Raw genomic sequence first — 18595 nt, forward strand, 5'->3', positions numbered from 1 at the left:
CCCCGTCTCCTCCCCTGGGGGGCGGCTGTGGACCAGGCCGGCCGAGGGGGCTGGGGGCAGCCCGCAGAGCTGCCCCCTCTCTCTCCTGGGCGGCGGTGTGGGGGCAGCGGAGGGTCCCACACTCAGTGGCCAGCCTGGGCCGGGGCCGGCTCTGCCCCCAGGCACCAGGGCCGGGCCGCGCCCTTTGATTCTCCCGGGCTGGCCAAGGCGCAAGTTTGTGCTCCCGAGTGCGATGCCTGTGGCCTGGGCAGCTCCTGCCTCTGCTCCCTCCTGTGGGAGCAGCGCCCGGTCTGAGCTGGCGGCTCCTCACTGCCTCGAGCCCACCCCCGGCACGGCCCCGTGCCGTCCTCCGTGTCACCGGGTGCTTTTCCTGTCTCGGTGTGAGCCTGTGCTGCGGAGAGACAGTGATCAGAGATGGAGTCACAACTGGAAAACGAGCCCGGCGAGCTGGAGGGCCGGGCGACTGAGGGTGGTCGTGGCCCCGTCCTGGGGGCCGCAGCTGGGTCGGGAAGGCCGCGGGCGAGCTCAGGGGCGCGGCAGGAACGCTCAGCACCCAAACATCCAGCCCCAGAGGACCCAGGTCTGGGGAAACCCGGTCAGAGAGGGCTGTGCTGCTGCCTGGGGCGTCAGGGAAGCCTAATCACAGAGGGACACCTCCGCGCTGGGCATCGAGGGGTGTGTAGGAGTCTTCAGGGCAAGGACTTTCTGGGGAGAGGAGCTACAAGTGAAGGGAGGTGGAGACCGGGGGTGGGCAGAGCTAGGACGCAGCAGGGCTCCCCCTGCCCCTTGCCAGAGCTGCGGTGAGGCCCCTTCACCTGAGCCCGGGTGGGGGCGGGAGGCCCCCTGCCCCAGCCCAAGGCCGGATTTCCGTCCACTCACCTCCCCCAGGAGAGCACCGGGCTCTCGGGGACACCTTGCTCCCGGCCTGTCGTCTGCTAGCGTCTGAGATGTGCGTGCCGCTGGGCGGCGTGACCCCAGTTTCTCATCTGTGAGGTGGGGGTGAAACAGGCCCCGCCCAGAGCCGCGCCTGGCGCAGGCGGTGCCCAGCGGCTTTGGCCAGCACCGCTGGCGGTCACAGGGGACGGCACCATCGTTTTACTATTCACCTTCCGGAAAGTTGGCCCAGGGCTGCTCTCAGGCTCCTGCTAGCCTTTTTTTTTTTTTTTTTTTTTTTTTTTGAGACACAGTCTCGCTCTGTCCCCTGGCTGGAGTGCAGGGGTGTCCCCGTAGGTCACAGCAACCTCCAACTCCTGGGCTCAAGCGATCATGCTGCCTCAGCCTCCCGAGTAGCTGGGACCGCAGGCGCCACCACACCCGGCCTCCCTCCAGCTTCGCTACTTGCTTGCTTTCCTGTTCTGGAAGCAGGACCACATCGTCCCACGGGAACGCTTGGCTCCTGTCACCGAAGGGTGTGTGTGTGTGCTCTGGAAGTCTGTGCACACGTGCATGTGCACAGGGCGTGTGTGCTAGACATGCATGCACGTGTGTGTGTGCACTGGATATGTGTGTACATGTGTGTGCTGGATGTGTGTTGGTGTGTTGGACATGTGCGTACGTGTGTGCAGTGGATGTGTGTGTGCTGGATGTGTTTGTGTATACATGTATGTGCTGAACATGTGTGTGTTTATGTGTGCGCTGGGTGTGTGTGCTGGGTGTGTGTAGTGTGTGGACTGTGTATGTGTGCACTGGACGTGTGGACATGTGTATGAGTGTACACTGGATGCATGTGCTGGATGTGTTTGTGTACACATGTATGTGCTCAATGTGCATGTGTTTATGTGTGCACTGGGTGTGTGCACTGGGTGTGCTGGACGTGTGTGCACACTGGACATGTGTATGTGTGTGCACTGGACGTGTGTGTGTGCACGTGTGTGTGTGCACACTGGACATGTGTACCTGAGTGCACTGGACGTGTGTGCACGTGTGTGTGTGCACACTGGACTTGTGTACCTGAGTGCACTGGACGTGTGTGCACGTGTGTGTGTGCACACTGGACATGTGTACCTGAGTGCACTGGACGTGTGTGCACGTGTGTGTGTGCACACTGGACTTGTGTACCTGAGTGCACTGGATGTGTGTGCACACTGGACATGTGTACATGTGTGCACTGGACGTGTGTTTGTGTGCACGTATGTGTGCACGTGCGCCATCCTTGCACAGGTCCCTGTGCTCTGTGTCCAGCGTCGTCCCACTGCGGCCGGCCAGTGAGCGTTTCCGTGGCCGCTGGGCCGTGCGTCGGGCTCGGGGGCTCTGTGTGCGTTCCCTGTGCCGTGACGATCGGCGGTCACTGGCGGGAGAGCGTTTTGAGTGCTCCCATTTTTGCCAATGAAGCACCTGCCGAGCTGGCCCCGCAGTGCCCATCTGCCCTCAGGCGCTGTCTCCCCACCTCCCAGCCTTGCCCTGGTGACGTCCTGGGGGGAGGGGGCCGGCGCTTTGTCCCTGGGGTCTCGGGACCACTCCTGGGGGCCGTCGGGGCCGGTGGGGTCGTGCCTCATAGCTGCTGCCATCTCTGCTGCGCCGTCCCGGGAGTTCGCCACGCGGGTTTTGAGGAGCTCGTGCCCCTTGGGGTGAGGCTTTCATCACTGGTCACGCTGCCTTGGCGTGTGTCCGCCGCCTTTCGGCCTCGCTGGACGGGGGCGCTCCTGCTGTGTCCCGCGTGTGTGGGCTGCATCCTGCCTTCGGCGCCTCCTGACCGGGGGAGCAGGCGGCCTCTTGTCTGGGGAGGGGCCTCCTGGCGTGGCCGGGTGTCCGGGGGCCCCGGGGAGGAGGTGCCGGGTCAGCGCCAGCCCCGGGCTGGGGCCGCAGTGTGTCCCGGAGGAGGTGGTGTCGCTGGGCTGCGGGCACCGCTGCCCGGCGCTGAGTTATGGAGGGAGGACGCCCCCCACCGCCTCCCTGCCCCACCGCGTGCTCCGTGTGAGCGGAATCGGCCCTGCAGGCCCTTGCGCTGCATCAAAGGCCGCTGGAGACAGGCCCCAGGAGCTCGCTGGCCCCGCGGCCCGTCCCTGGGCATCTGCGTGGGGCAGGGACTCCTGCGGCCGGGGAGCCGTGTCTCCCACACAGGGTCCTGGCCCCGCCTGGCCCGGCTCCCCCGATACGGCCAGGCCCTGCCCCCCACCTCGGGGTGGAAGGGGAGGAGCCCACGCCTCGGCCGCTTGGCTGGGCAGCAGGAGGTGCAGCGGGACCGTGGGCGAGGCAGGCCGGGCCACCGAGCGAGAGACACACAGGCCCTGAGTGAGCCAAACAACACAAGAGGCGGAGAAAAGCTAATGGCCAGTGACGGGGTGGGGGGTGCGTTCCTGACGCACGTGACGAAGGATCGGCTCCCAGACAAATCCAAGGGCTCTTGCCAGTTGCTGAGGAAACGCACGCGGTGTGCACGCCAGCGTGAAAACGTGCAACGGGAACACGCAAAGAGCAAACCCAAGCCGTCGACACCGCGGGAAGGTGCTCGGTGTCACCGTTAGGTGGCGGCAACAAAATTCTGCCCAGAGCCACCACTGGAGTTGGATGGGGCTCTGGGGTCCTGCAGAGCGGGCGTGGCCACCCTGTCGTCACAGACGAGCCCCTGGAAGGGCCACGTCCATCGCGGCCGAGCGGAACTCCCAGTCGGGCTCTGCGTGTGTGACACCGGCGGGCAGAGGCTGCGATGACACGGCCCCACACACCTGGGACCCTCGGTGGTGGGGAGGCCCTGGGCAGCCGCCCAGCGCCGAGGCCACAGCTCAGTCCCGTGGGGCTTCAGCGGCAGCCGGGCTGTGGTGGCCTGAGGTCCCCGAAGTCCCCGAGGGAGGGAAGGTGGGTGGGGTGCCTGGCCGTGACGCACAGAAGGCGGGGGCATCTCTGCATCTCTGGGGGGTCTCTGGCGGGACTGTGGGGACAGCCTGCTGGGACGGGGCAGGAGTGAGGCAGGCGCTGGCCGTGGCTCCCTGGCTGGGGGTCCTGAAGGCCTGGGGAGGGGCACGAGGAGGCTGAAGGGCCGGTTCGTGGGAGGAAGACGTCGGGGGGCAGGTGGCCCTGAGCTGCCCCGACAGTGACCAAGGGCCGGGGACAGTGGCCAGGCTGGGGTGGGGCGGGGTGGGGTCCAGACGGGCCGAGGAGGTGGAGCCCCCAGGCAGGGCAGCTCTGCGGGGTGGGCACCCCCGCGGCCGGGGGGGTCTGAGCCGCGGCCTCCCTCCCGCAGGGCTGGTGAAGCTCGGGATCCACTGCGTCACCTGCCAGAAGGTGGCCATCAAGATCGTCAACCGCGAGAAGCTCAGCGAGTCTGTGCTGATGAAGGTGAGACGCCGCCCAGCCAGCGGGGAGGACGGCCTGGGGACCCGCCACCCCATCGCGTGGGCCCCGCGGGGGAGGGTCCCTGCTCCTAGGCTGCCCCACGCGGCCCCTCGCCCCACCCGCCTGCTTCCTTCCTGCCTCCACGCGGCAGCAGCCCCTGGCTGGGGACAGGGGACAAGGGAGAGGCCGGCAGCCGGTTCCCCCAGTTAGAACAGAGGGGAGGCCTTTCCCTGTCAGGGCCAGGCAGACCCTGCCCCCCTCCTCCGCTGGGGGCCTGGCCTCAGCTGGCCTCACAGGATGTGGTCACCACTGGGGACCAGGCAGTCCCCGTGCGGTGGAGGCAGCTGAGGGCCACCCAGCCTGTCGGTGGGGGGGCTTCCCGGGGCATCCCGACGCTTATGCGGGACAGTGCCCAGCTCCCAGACCCTCAGCTTCCTGGCCACACTCAGGCCTGGGTCGGCTGGGACCCGGCGGGGGGGTGGCATGGTGGGGACCCTGTCACCAGAGGCCGTGGCTGAGGCCCTGCACCTTCTCTGTGGCTCATCCCTTCTCCCCCAGGCGCAGGGCGGGAGCAGCGGGGGATGGGGGAGAGCCAGTTAGGTCTGTAAGGACTCCGGCCACGGGGGCCACGGGGGGCACAGGGGGCACGGGGGGCACAGAGGCCGCAGGGGCAGGGGCAGGGGCAGGTCAGACGGCTGAACGGGGACCCAGGGAGAGGCAGGTTCTGACCCCGCCCTGAGGAGCAGCTGGGCTCCGGGCGGCCGCGGAACAGTGTGGGAAGGGAGCCCTGCCCACGGGTGCAGGTGCCGGTGCCCTGCTGGGAGGGGGAGGGCGTGGGCCCAAGCCAGCCTGTGTCCTCGCTGGCACCCGCCATGGGCACGGCTGCTCACCTGCCCTGCGCCCAGCTCAGAAGCGGGACGGCGTCCCCCCACCCGCATGGAGGCAGGAAGGAAGCAGGCGGGCGGAGCAGGGGGGCCGCCCTCTGGGCCCCTCCTGCCCCTCCCCGGGGGGCAGTGCCAGCCGCAGGCCTGTGGGGGCCACACTCTGCCCATGGAGCCCACTGGCACGCAGGGCATGAGCCTGCCCGCCCCTCCTCAGGGATCTGCGCCGGCCCCTTCTCCTGGGCTTCCCGCAGCGAGGAGGGACTGAGCCCAGGCTCCAGGCAGCTGGTGCAGGGGCGGCCCATGGGCCCAGGACAGCCACCGTCCCTCCCCAGTCTCGGGACTGCACCCCTGCTGCTCTGGCACCCAGCCTGCCGTCTGCCCAGCAGTGTGGGGCAGGGGGCCTCCACCAGGGCTGGTGCCGGCTGACCTAGCTCCCCCTGCAGCCCCCCAGCCCTCACACCCCTGCCTGCCCCCCCAGCCGAGCGGCCCCACATGCAGCCCCCGGCGGAGCGGTGAGGGCAGGGAGGTCGCTCCCCGCCCACTGACACGCTCTGGTCCCTCCCAGGTGGAGCGTGAGATCGCCATCCTGAAGCTCATCGAGCATCCGCACGTCCTGAAGCTGCACGACGTTTATGAAAACAAAAAATATTTGTAGGTATTGCTGGGTCTGGAGAGCCGGGGAGGCAGGGCCGCGGCGGGCAGGGGGGCCGCGGCGGGCAGGGGGGCCGCAGCGGGGGCGGGAGGCCGCGGCCCCACTGGCAGGGCTGCGGAGTGTGTCTGCGGTGCCACCGAGAGGTGGCGGTCTCAGCCCGGGCCGCGGGGGGCCAGCTCTGTGGGAGCTCGCAGAGCCGCTGGCTGGAGGCCCGCAAGGGCGCAGGCTTCCTGGGGCTGGGGGCCTGGGGTCAAGGGGCAGGAGCACCTGGCCCTCCCCTCCCACTGCACCCCGCCCCGGCCTGGGCCCTGCGTCCCCTACGGCTGCAGGCCCAGCGGAAATCTGCCCCTGCCCGGGCGGGGGCCCAGCAGTCACTGGCCGGGCAGGGCCCTCGATGTGGAGTCGGAGGAGGGACGGTGCAGGGGCTGCTGCAGCCCCTGGGTCATCTGCCCCGGGGTCTGCCTGAGGACCCAGCCGGGCCGGACCCCCAGCTGCCCCCAGCAAACAGCTCGGCCTCCTGGGCCTCAGCTTCCCCACTTCTGTAGGGCCAGCACGGTGCCGAGGGCCAGCTCCCAGCATGCAACGTGCGAGGAAGACAAAGGATGCAGGGCAGGCCACCGTCCTCGTCACTGTGGGCCTGGGGGCTGTGGCGGCGGGTCAGGGCGGGGGTCAGCACCTGCACCTCCTCTGCTCCTGGGCTCTGTGGCCCAGCAGCACAGCTCACGGTGTCCTGGTGCTGTCCTGTGAGTTTGGGGTGGGGACAGAGGCCGGGACAGGCACCCTCCACACAGCAATGTGGGACTAGTCACTTCTTTGCTACTGTGTGACACGCAGGGACAGCATGGGGTGACTGCAGCGTGGAGGCCCCGAGCTGGGGAGGCTCCTTGGAGGGCAGGGCTGGGGCGCGGGCGGGTGGGCACGGCTGGCAAAGGCCTGGGATGGATCAGGGAGCCGGGGCCTGATGGGCTCCGCCCCGCCGCGGGCACAGCACCCCGCAGGGCACCATTTGGGCTGCGCTGAGCCTTGGGCCCTTCCTGCCTGGAATCCCGCCCAGGGGCCGTCTCTGCTCCCACAGCTGCCCCGAGTGTCAAGGCCCCCACCTGGCCAGACCCCACGCTGGCTGCCCCCAGGGCAGGGAGGCTGCAGTCTGCTTCTCGCGTGCAGCTGGGGAGCACAGAGCACCGTGGGGAGGCACCACCGGGCACCCTGTCACCCCCGCCAGAAACAGACACCTGCTCTCCCTGACCCCAGTCCCTGCCACACTGCACCCCGCCTCGCACCGTGGCCCCCTGCACGGCAGCCCAGGCCCAGCAGCCTCCGCGCCCAGGGCTGGGGCCCAGAAGGTGCGAGGGCCTTGCTTTGCAGACCAGGCCGTGTCCTGAGCCTGCCGGGATGATGCCCGCCCGTGGCCCCAGGGCACCAGCCACGCTCAGCCGGAGAGCCAAGGCTGTCCCCAGCCATTGACCTGCCCTAGTCCAGCCCCGCTGGGGGACAGCCCCGCCTCCTCCAGGGTCTCTGCAAATGCTTGTCTGCCGAGACCCCTGTCAGGGGGCCACCCAGGAGCCCCGGCCACTTGAGGTCCACCCTGCTCTGGGGCCCCCGGGGCAGGATGGAGGCCGGGCGGGCCAGGAGGCTGCAGCGTGAGCCCTGGGCGGGAGGTGGCCGGCAGCACAGCTGGGCACAGTGACGCCTGCCTGTCTCCCGCAGATACCTGGTGCTAGAACACGTTTCCGGCGGGGAGCTCTTTGACTACCTGGTGAAGAAGGGAAGGCTGACCCCCAAAGAGGCTCGCAAGTTCTTCCGGCAGATCATCTCGGCACTGGACTTCTGCCACAGCCACTCCATATGGTGCGAACCCTGCCCCCCGTGCCCCGTCCCCCCGGGTGCCCCGTCCCCCCGGGTGCCCTGTCCTCCCCGGATGCCCCGTCCCCCCCGGATGTCCCGTCCCCCCCGGTGCCCCGTCCCCCCGGGTGCCCCCTCCCCCCTGGGTGCCGTGTCTCCCTGGATACCCTGTCCCCCCCGGGTGCCCTGTCCCCCCCAGGTGCCCTGTCCCCCCCGGGTGCTCTGTCCCCCCCAGATGTCCCGTCCCCCCCAAATGTCCCGTCCCCCCCGGTGCCCCGTCCCCCCGGGTGCCCCCTCCCCCCTGGGTGCCGTGTCTCCCCGGATGCCCTGTCCCCCCGGATGCCCTGTCCCCCCGGGTGCCCCGTCCCCCCGGGTGTCCTGTCCCCCCCGGTTGCCCTGTCCCCCCCGGGTGCCCTGTCCCCCTGGATGTCCTGTCCCCCCGGGTGCTCTGTCCCCCCCAGATATCCCGTCCCCCCCGGTGCCCCGTCCCCCCGGGTGCCCCCTCCCCCCTGGGTGCCGTGTCTCCCCGGATGCCCTGTCCCCCCGGGTGCCCTGTCCCCCCGGGTGCCCTGTCCCCCCTGGATGTCCTGTCCCCCCGGATGTCCTGCCCCCCCCCGGTGCCCCGTCCCCCTGGGTGCCCCTTCCCCCCTGGGTGCCGTGTCTCCCCGGATGCCCTGTCCCCCCGGATGCCCTGTCCCCCCCGGATGCCCTGTGTCCCCCCGATGCCCTGTCCCCCCAGGTGCCGTGTCCCCCCAGATGTCCTGTCCCCCCTGGGTGCCCTGTCCCCCCGGGTGCCATGTCCCCCTGGATGCCCTGTCCCCCCCGGGTGCCATGTCCCCCTGGATGCCCTGTCCCCCCTGGGTGCCGTGTCCCCCCGGTGCCCTGTCCCCCCCGGTGCCCCGTCGGTGCCTGTCCCCTGGGCTGGGCAGTGCATCCTTTGCCAACCTCCAGGGGACTCAGGAAGGTTCTGCCAGGTACCCCCCAAGGGGTGTGGGATGCTCCTTGGCATTTACAGGGGTCTGGCCGGGCCTGTGGGGTCATCCTCCGCCAGAGCAGGTGTGGTGGGAGCAGGAGCTCCTGGGGGAGGCCGGGGGCAACCAGGAAGCTGGCCCGAGGACCAGGTCCAGAGGCCAGGCAGGCACCTTCTGATTGGCTGCCTATGACATCACCAGGCTGGGCTGCCATTGGCCAGCTGTGTGACTTGGAGTTTGGGGCGGGGCATGGCCCTGGGCAGGGGTCTCCCTGGCCTGAAGGGCCCAAGTCAGCCTCTTGGCCTTCCTCCCCAGCCACAGGGATCTGAAGCCCGAAAACCTGCTGCTGGATGAGAAGAACAACATCCGGATCGCAGACTTTGGCATGGCGTCACTGCAGGTGGGCGACAGCCTGCTGGAGACCAGCTGCGGGTGAGTGGCCCCTCCTGGCTGCAGGCTCTCTGGGGCCTGGACAGCTGTAGTGGACCCCTGGGCCTGGGCGCGGACCCCTGGGCCAGGTGCAGCGAGGTGGGGGCAGACAGGCCCCTGGAAGCCTGCCCCGCTCCAGGGCTCCTAACCTGCCTGGGTTAAGGCTGGGACCGGCCTCCACCTCCATGGGGCTCCTGGTGTCCACTCGTGGCCGTGGGGCCTGGCCCTGATGGGCTCCCAGGCTGCCTGGCATGGTCTGTCTCCCCTCAGGACCGTGTGGGGGTCTGGGCCCACCATGCACAGGGGCAGGGATGCAGGAGCAGGTCCAGGCAAGGCAGGTGGCCAGGCCTGGTTGCAAGTCCTGAGCCTCTGTCCCCAGCCTGTCCCCAACCTGCTGCTTTTGCCTTCAGGTCCCCTCACTACGCCTGCCCGGAGGTGATCCGGGTGAGTAGCCCCAGACAGCCCTGGGCCCACAGGCCAGCCCCTCTGGGCGAGACCCCCGGCCCGCTCCAGCCCTGGCTGGGCTGCCCGTCCCTGGGCTGACTCCCCCCAGACCCTCTGCCCAGGCCCGGGACCCCGGGCCCTGCACGCGCCAATGCCCGGACACTGCCGTCTGCAGGGGGAGAAGTACGACGGCCGCAAGGCGGACGTGTGGAGCTGCGGCGTGATCCTGTTCGCCCTGCTGGTGGTGAGCCGGCCCCGCCCCAGGCCCCGCCCCCGGCCCCGCCCCCCAGCCCTGCCCTCGGCCTCGCCCTCACCCCACCCAGCCCCGCCCTCGGCCCCGCCCTCACCCCACCCAGCCAGGACCCGCCCTCGCCCCGCCCGCCTGCTGCCCCGCCCACCCGCCCTTGCCCCGCCCCCGGTCCCGCCCCCAGCCCCGCCCTCACCCCACCCGGCCAGGACCAGCCCCCGCCCACCTGCTGCCCCGCCCCAGCCCCGCCCACCTGCTGCCTCGCCCCAGCCCGCCCTTGCCCTGCCCCCGGCCCCGCCCCCATCCCACCTGGCCAGGACCTGCCCCAGCCCTGCCCTTGCCCCGCCTACCTGCTGCCCCGCCCGGCCCCGCCCTCGCCCCGCCCGCTTGCTGCCCCGCCCCAGCCCCGCCTTCGCTCCACCCGGTGGGGACCCCCCCCCCGCCACCCCACCCCCACCTCTCGCCCGCGCCCTCTGACCCCCGCCACCCGCAGGGGGCGCTGCCCTTCGACGACGACAACCTGCGGCAGCTGCTGGAGAAGGTCAAACGTGGCGTGTTCCACATGCCGCACTTCATCCCGCCCGACTGCCAGAGCCTGCTGCGGGGCATGATCGAGGTGGACGCCGCGCGGCGCCTCACGGTGCGTGGCCGCCCCTGCCCGACGCGCCTCCTCCGGTGCCCCCAGGGCTCCTCAGGTGTGGCTGGGCGTCCCCCTGTGCCTGTGAGCGTGGTGCGGCGAGTGCTGGTGTGCCCAGGTGTGTGGGGCACTGTCCAGGTGTGTAGGGAGCATGCATGTGGGGGGACGTGCGTACAGGTGAGTGGGTCACTGCCCAGGTGTGCGTGACCTTGTGCCAGGTTTGTGTTTGGGCACATGCAGGGGTGGGCGTGGTGCACAGGTGGGGGACAGACCTGAGTCCATACGTGTGCCATGGCAACGGGGGTTCCCCCATCACCGCCATCCTGCCTGTGGCGCTCTGGAGGCGAGGGGGGTCAGGCAGTGTGAGTTGTCCCCTGAGTGACAGCATCAGCTGTACGGGTGGGGGGCGCTAAGGGGAGCCCCCAGCCGCTCCTCCCGGCCGCCTCCAGGGCTGTCCGGTGTCAGGACGGCACGTGCCCGGCAGGACAGCAGTCGCCTCCCGCCCTGTGAGCTGCGCCCAGTCGCCCAGTCGGGGGGGAGAGGGGCCACGTAGCTGGCAGCCCTCCCAGCCTCCTGCTCGCACCTGCACCCAGCCCTGCCCCCGCCGCACAGGTGGGCCCGGCTGCTTCCCTGCTTCCTGCCTTGGGTCCTGCCTGGAGCCGGGGCCACCAGGGGCCACCGCTTCCCACCTTGCCTCTTCCTCCTCACCCAGGCCCCTGCCCTGCCTGGAACCCTCTGCCAACCCCGCTCCTCCCCAGACCTTTATCTCCTCCTGAGGAGCGGGCAGGGTGCTGGCCAGGTCTGGGACGCGGCCCCCCTGCTGCCCTTCCCTCTGCTCTGTCGCGGCACCCCTCCGTCACCTCCTAATGCGGGCTCTGTCCCCTCCGTACTAACTCCCTGTTTCTCTTTCCTTGTAGCTAGAGCACATTCAGAAACACATATGGTATATGTAAGTAGCTTTTCACCCACTAATCGCCTGCTTTGCCTGTCGCTGTGGCCTGGAGGCCCTCCTAGGGACGGCGGGGGGAGGGCGCCGCCAGCGCAGGCCCTGCCCCCGCCTCGGCCGCCCTGGCGGGGGTGCGGGGTGCGGGCAGGACGCAGGAGGCCCCCAGGGCCGGTGCAGGGAGAGCGCAGGACTCGGGCCAGGTGTGCCAGGTGCGGGTAGGCCTCCCACCCTCCTGGCCGCCTGGGGGAGGAGCCTCCGGCCCGCCCCAGGTGAGTGACGCGGCCGGGCCTGTGTCCACAGAGGGGGCAAGAACGAGCCGGAGCCGGAGCAGCCAGCGCCCCGCAAGGTGCAGATCCGCTCGCTGCCCAGCCTGGAGGACATCGACCCGGACGTGCTGGACAGCATGCACTCGCTGGGCTGCTTCCGCGACCGCAACAAGCTGCTGCAGGACCTGCTGTCGGAGGAGTGCGTGCGCGGAGGCCGGGCGGGCGTGGGGGCGCGCGCGGGAGGGCGCACGTGCCAGCGCCTCGCATGTCGCCCCGCAGGGAAAACCAGGAGAAGATGATCTACTTCCTCCTCCTGGACCGGAAAGAAAGGTACCCCAGCCAGGAGGACGAGGACCTGCCCCCGCGGAACGAGATAGGTACGCCCGGGAGCCCCGCCCTGCGCCCCGCGAGCCCCTGCCCCGGCTGAGCCCCGTCTGTGCGCAGACCCTCCGCGGAAGCGCGTGGACTCCCCGATGCTGAACCGACACGGCAAGCGGCGGCCCGAGCGCAAGTCCATGGAGGTGCTCAGCGTGACGGACGGCGGCTCCCCGGTGCCGGCGCGCCGGGCCATCGAGATGGCCCAGCACAGCCAGAGGTGCGTGCGTCCAAGCGCTTCCCTCCCTGGGCCCCGCTGGGGCAGCGGGGCAGCGTCGCCACCTGGGATGGGGCCGGGCCCTGCGTGGGGGCGGGGCAAGGGGCGGGGCTGAACTGGGCACAGCTGGGCCGGGCTGGGTTGGGCTGAACTGGATGCGGCTGGGCTGAACTGGGCACAGCTGAACTGGGCGCGGCTGAGCTGGGCACAATAGGGTGGGGCTGAACGGAGGAGCTGGGCTGAGCTAAGCTAGGCTGAACTGCGTGCACCTGGGTTGGGCAGGGCTGAACTGGGCACAGCTGGTCGGGCTGGGCAGCGCGGAGCTGGGTGGGGCTGGGGCAGGCTGGGCTGAACTGGGCACAGCTGAGTTGGATAGAGCTGGGCCGGGCTGGGCTGAAGTGGGTGCAGCAGGGTGGGGCTGGGCCGGGCTGGGCTGAACTGGGCACAGCTGAGCTGGATAGAGCTGGGTGGGGCTGGGCCGGGCTGGGCTGGGCTGAGCTGAGCTGGATAGAGCTGGATAGAGCTGGGTGGGGCTGGGCTGAGCTGGGCACGGCTGGGCTGGGCTGAGCTGGGCACGGCTGGGCTGGGCTGGGCTGAACTGGGCACAGCTGGGCTGGGCTGGGCTGAACTGGGCAAAGCTGAGCTGGATAGAGCTGGGTGGGGCTGGGCTGAGCTGGATGGAGCTGGGTGGGGCAGGGCTGGGCATGACTGAGCTGAACTGGGCTGACCTGACTTTAGTTTTGCCTGGCTGAGCTGCCTGTGATCACACCTTTTTGAAGCCACCGGCCTAGGAGTCTGTTCCCCACCTGATGGATTGAGGTCTGGGCGGCCAGTGGTGGTGTGTGGGGCCAGGAAGTGGAATCTGGGGCTGATGGGCTGGGCTGCCCGACACGTTCCCTGGATGGACGGAGGCTCCCAGGCTCTGCAGAGCCCGAGGCCAGGCCAGGGCTGGGCTGGGCTGTGCGAGGTCCCCAGCAGATCTCTGGAGCCGGTGCGGCCCCTCCAGGGCAAGCCTCCGCCTTCCCTGTAGTCTGGGGCCAGCCTTGGGGCCTGTGGTCACCACCCATGTGTCCCAGTAGGCTTGGCCACTTTTGGGCAGCCCGCCCCTCGCCCCCGCCCTGCTCCCAGAGAGGGATTTGGGTGCTGCGGCAGGGCAGGGATGCTCCTGAGGAATTGGCCAGGAACTGTGGGGAAACCACAAGGCAGCCGGTCCGCCCTGAGGACAGACTGCTGTGTCTCCAGCCCTGAGCCTGGTGCTGGTGGCCCTGCAGACCACAGCCCCCTGGTAGTCCTGGGTCCTCCCCGGGCTCCCTCTAGGACCCCCTTCCAGTTCTCCAGCCAGTCTGGGCCACTGCCCTGGGCTGCTGGCACACTTTGCCAACCTGGTCTCTCTCTGGCACCTTGCTTGTCCAGGGCACACGTTGCCCCGGCAGGACCCCTCCTGGTGGCCCAGGTGCCCGTTTCCTGCCTGCGTGGCTGCCTCTCTGCGGCCTCCCTGACCCTGCAGTGCAGGCCGAGGGCTGAGTCCCAGACCCCACCCCACTGCCTGGCCTCATCTTCCCGCTGCTTTCCCAGTCTCCAGACCCGGCTGCCTCGGGGCGGGGTGCTCGGGAGGTCCAGGTGTGGACCGTCCTGGAAAGTTTGCCCTGCCACCCCCAACCCAGTTCCACTTCTGGCTTGGACACCTACAGCCAGCAGGGACCCCAGCCGCTTGGCACTGGACCTCCTGGGGCCACTGGCTGGGGTGGAGGGGCAGGGGGGGCCGGGCATCCCCGCAGCCAGGCCAGGCCACCTGCCGGGCAGGCAACCAGGGTGGGGTGTGCTGTGGCCGCAGGGCTCCCTGCCCACCTTCCTCTGTGCTGTCCGCACCGGCCTCAGACCTGCGTGGAGCTCTCGCCGCGTGGCCCGGGCCCGGTGGCTGGCCCGTGTCTGTGTGGCCGAGTCGGTAACTCTGTTTTCTTGCTTTGTTCCTGCTGTAGTAAAGCAGTGTTCAGTAAAAGCCTGGATATCGCTGAGGCCCACCCCCAATTCAGCACAGAAGACAGGTACACACCCTGACCACGCGCCCCGCACCTCCCGGCCCCAGACGCTGCGCTGCCTCAGCCGGCAGACGAGCGGGCCTGGTGGCGGGGCTGGCTCGCAGGTGCCCGGCAGTGGACCTGTCCCACGAGCCAGGGGCAGAGCCTGGGCCGGGCTCTGCAGAGGCCAATGGCGGGTGCTGGTGTGAGGCTGGTGGCGGGCCCATGTGCGGGCCCCAGGGCCACAGCTGCCACAGGGTACCCGCTGTGCCACACCTCATTGCCACGCCGACCCTCATCCCTGTCCTCCTGCCCAAGGTCAGAGAAGCCTCTGCAAGGGCCGGGCCTCCCAGGCCCCAGCCCAGGCGGGCGGCGCTGCTCCTTGGGGCTGCTGCCCGGTCCCCGCGGCGCACCTCCCTGCCCCGGACCTCCCTGCCCCGGCTGCCCTTGGGGTCGCGCGGTCTTTCCTGCCTCGGCAGTGGTAGCTCAGAGTCCCCGGGGCGCCTGGCCGGACGTGGCTCCCCACCCCGTCCTCCAGCTACTTCCTTTGTGTTTTTCTGGTGCCAGGTGACAAGCTCCCGCTGGTTCCGCAGGAGGCCCTGGGCCTCGCTCCTGGTCGCTGGTTCTGGTGGGGCCGACCCGGCTCCCCGATCAGCTTCCGAAATCTTTGGGCCCAGCCCTGGCCCTGGGGGCTGTCCTGGCCGTGGCAGGCGGAGCTGGGCATGGGGTCACCGCCACCTCCAGCCCCTTGGCTGTGTCAGGTTGGGGAGCTGGAGGGGTGTCGCCGTGGAGGCTTCCAGGCCACTGGCTAGCGGGGCAGGCCTGGGTGGTCTTCTGCGCTCCGGCCTCTTCACCTGTCTGCTAGGTGCCGCTGCCCGGGGCCAGGCAGGCGTTTGCACTCCGGGTGCGGTGGAGCTGCCAGCCCTGGCCCTGCCCGGGGGCAGCCGCAGGCCTGCGTCTCTGCGGGGTGCGCCGGGCCAGGCCAGGTCTCCCGCCAGGGGGTGGCAGGGGAGGAGTCCCCCGGCGGCCCTGCCCAGGCCCCCAGGTGCAGCCTAAGGCAGGCGAGGGCTGGCCCTGGCGTCTCTCGTGGGCAGCTATGGGCGTGGAGAGCTGGGCTAGTGCCCAGCTGGTGGCCCACGTGGTGACAGCCCAGCTCGGAGGCCGGCCAGGCTTGGGCAGCAGGGCCCTGGGGCAGAGGTCCCAGTGTAGGGCCTGGAGCAGGTGGGGCTGCAGCCACAGGAAGTCCTGTCTAGTCCCCTCGTCCCTCTGCCTTGCCGAAGGCCCAGTGCCACCCCCTGTGGTGAGCTGGGGAGGGCCCGGGTGTGCCCGCTGGGCTCCGACGGCCGGCCCTGGGCTCGCAGGCTGCAGGGCCCCTCCCTCGGGGCAGGGCCTGGTGAGCTCCAGGCCTCGTGGAGGGGCCCTCGGGGAAGGCGAGCCGCGGCCCCCACCGAGTCTCGGCCCTGCGCTGTGTCCTAGGTCGCGATCCATCAGCGGCGCCTCCTCAGGCCTGTCCACGAGCCCACTCAGCAGCCCCCGGGTGAGTGCCCCGCGGTCCCAGGCCACGGCTGCATGCGTCGTCTGTCCGAGTGTGCGGGGTGGGGGGCAGGCTGCCGGGGCCCCGCCCGGGAAGCTGTCCCACCCGAGTGCACAGGCGCGGGGCTTGGGCTGCTCTTGCTAACTGCACGTTTTTTGTTTTGTTTTCTTTTTGTTTTCTCGTCCGTCACTTGTTTTCCTTTGTGGCAAACCCTCCCCGCCACGCCCGCTGCCTCCCCCGTTGGTCCGTCTGGGTCCTGCTCAAATGTCTCTGGTCCTGCGGGCGCCGTGTGTGCATGCGGGCTGGGCGGGCCCTCGGGGCGGGTTCTCCCCCCACCGCTTGCTGCCTGCGTCTCCCGTAGCCTGTTAGAAAGTTCATCCTGCCCCCCCCAACCCCCACGCCGGCTTCTGTGGCCTGCCCCCCGGCCGCCTCCACGGAGCCCGAAGCTTGTGGGAGCAGCTCGCGGCCTGGACACGTCCTCCCGCCGCAGGCCGCCCCGAGGCCCAACCCCAAGACCCAGACCTTGCCGTGCAAGGCCAAGCTGAGCGACAAGCCTCTGCAGGGCACCAAGTCCAACCCACTCCCAGCCGGCACCCAGGCCCGGCCTCCCGCCACCTGCCCGGGCCCCCAGCTGGCCCTGTGCCCGGCCGCCACCCGGCTCCCGCCCACCGGGGCCGAACCAAACACCAAATCTGTCCCCACCATACAGGTGACCCCTCACCCCTCACCGAGGGGCAGTCCCCTCCCCACCCCCAAGGGGACGCCCGTCCACACGCCAAAGGAGAGCCCAGCCGGCACGCCCAACCCCACGCCGCCGTCCAGCCCCAGCGTCGGAGGGGTGCCCTGGAGGACGCGGCTCAACTCCATCAAGAACAGCTTCCTGGGTTCACCCCGTTTCCACCGCCGGAAACTGCAAGGTGAGCCCTGCCTGGGGGGCACCAGAGCCCGGCAGGGGTGTGGGGAGGGGGCTGTGGGGGAGGGGCGTGCAGGGACTGCAGCGCCTGGGTCCCCGTCTGCCCCGCTGCCCCCCACGGGCCTGTGCCCTTGATGGCATGTTCTACCGGGGCCCCGGGCAGCACCTCTGCATGTTTGCGTGTCCCTGAGCCTGCCCACGTGTCTCGGGCAGGGCCCATATGCTGAGGAGCTGCCCACACGTGTGTCTCAGGCCGCCTGCCCTGAGCGCGGCACCAGGGTCTGGGGCTGCTGGCGTCCAGAGGGGCCCCGCACGACTTGGGCACCAGAGGCTCCCATGGCCCCAGGGCCCGGCGGCCCCTCAGGTGGCCGGGGCAGGGTGGACTCTGAAGCCCTGCCTCGGTGCTGGGGTGCCTCGGTGCGGCGTGGCCGGCGCACCCACCATGCCTTCCCTATCCGTCCCTCGTGCAGTTCCGACGCCGGAGGAGATGTCCAACCTGACCCCCGAGTCATCCCCAGAGTAAGTGGCTCATGCTCAAAGCCTGGCGCCAGGGCCCAGCCCGGCAGGGGAGGGTGTGGGGACCCCCCCGCCCCCCGCACGCAGGCCGAGCTCCCGGGTCCCTCCCTCCGCCTCCTGCCGCGGGCAGGGCCTGTCTTGGGCCGAGTCTCCACAGTCCCCAGCCGGGAGTGCTGCAGGGGCGGGAGGTCGGGGGGCTGCGGGAGGGCACAGCTCATTCAGAAGCCACAGCCTGTGAGGATGAGGGGTGCCCTGGGCAGAGCTAGAGGCCTGGGGTCCCCAGGAGCAGACAGGCTTGTAGGGACAGTGGGGTGTTAAGGCAGCAACAGCCTAGGCCAGTCGTGGGACAGGGGCCTGGCGGTGCGGGGGTGGGTGCAGGGCAGGGCGGGCCGGGCAGAAGCCATCCGAGCCCTCCGCTCACCGACGTGCAAGACCCAGCAGACACCGGACACCGAGATGTCCCCGTGGTGGCCACCTTCCCAGCTGTCTGGCCCTGGAGAGAACCCGGCACCAGGCTCTCCACGACAGCCTTTGTCACGGGGCAGCGTCTCGGTGGCTCACAGCACACGTGTGAACATGCGTGAACACGCAGGGCGAGCCCGTGCAGGCAGCCACCGAGCAGCAGCCAGGACAGGGCCGTGGGGGCCTCGCACACACGACCTCGGAAGCAGCCGTCGGGTGGGACCTTCCTCCTGCCTTTGGCCCTGAACGAGGTCGCTGAGGGAAACCACCGCTCGGCGCTGGACTCGCCTGGAGCAGGTCGGCCGTCGGGCCCAGGACCCCACCCAAGTCGGACCCCCTGGGCCAGCCAGGGCCACCTTCCCGGCGGGGTGCCCAGGCAGGGTGCTTTGTGGCCCCGAGGTACTGGATGCAGGGGACGCTTCTGTATTCTCTGGTCAGGCCTCAAGTTGCCATTTCTGCTGGAGTCAAGCACTTTCATGAACACTCGGAATTACATTTTTCGGGAAAGTTGGGAAAAAGCGCCAGTGGCTCAGCACCTGCTCAGCGGCCTCCACCTCCTGCCCTCCCGCCCCCCGACATGCTCTGGGGCTCGGCCCTGCCTGAGGGTCCAACACCGTTCACCTGCCACAGCCCCTCCGTGCGGAGGACGCGGCCGCCAGGGCCCGGCCCCCACCTGCTGGCAGCCCCTGCGTCCGGCGTGTGCCCCTGCCTTCGGCGTGTGTCCTCAGGAACGGGCCGTGCGTGAGGCGGCGGCTTGTGGGCCAATGTCCCCGCAAGCCCGGACTGCAGGCTGGGGCTCAGGTAGGGCCACGTCACAGTCCTGAAGATTCTTTCTTCTCCGGGACCCTCGGCCTTGTTCTCGTGAGGCCTGCGGCTGACGGGACGCGGCCCCCTGCCCTGCCGGTCCACGACCACCTGCAGCAACGTGCGCACGGGTGCTGCGGCCCCGCCAGGGACTCGGGTCGACGGC

General features: G+C 70.1%; 1 protein-coding gene across 2 annotated transcripts in view; it reads left to right on the forward strand.

Annotated features, from left to right (window-relative positions):
* Positions 1-18595, forward strand: part of BRSK2 (BR serine/threonine kinase 2) — a 44688-nt gene that overhangs the window by 22583 nt on the left and 3510 nt on the right. The window contains exons 2-15 of one of the 2 annotated variants that reach the window (XM_069471910.1): positions 4181-4275; positions 5722-5807; positions 7516-7656; positions 8937-9053; positions 9461-9494; positions 9670-9738; positions 10235-10381; positions 11296-11327; positions 11625-11789; positions 11870-11967; positions 12035-12185; positions 15677-15737; positions 16444-16651; positions 17118-17166. In XM_069471910.1, coding sequence (XP_069328011.1) covers positions 4181-4275; positions 5722-5807; positions 7516-7656; positions 8937-9053; positions 9461-9494; positions 9670-9738; positions 10235-10381; positions 11296-11327; positions 11625-11789; positions 11870-11967; positions 12035-12185; positions 15677-15737; positions 16444-16651; positions 17118-17166 — 1453 coding nt within the window. Of the gene's footprint in view, positions 1-4174; positions 4276-5721; positions 5808-7515; positions 7657-8936; positions 9054-9460; positions 9495-9669; positions 9739-10234; positions 10382-11295; positions 11328-11624; positions 11790-11869; positions 11968-12034; positions 12186-15676; positions 15738-16443; positions 16652-17117; positions 17167-18595 lie in introns of those variants that run through there. The other variant, XM_069471911.1, reaches the window with a different exon arrangement.

This window comes from Eulemur rufifrons, chromosome 6 (genome assembly GCF_041146395.1).
Source record: "Eulemur rufifrons isolate Redbay chromosome 6, OSU_ERuf_1, whole genome shotgun sequence".
Lineage (NCBI taxonomy): Eukaryota > Metazoa > Chordata > Mammalia > Primates > Lemuridae > Eulemur > Eulemur rufifrons.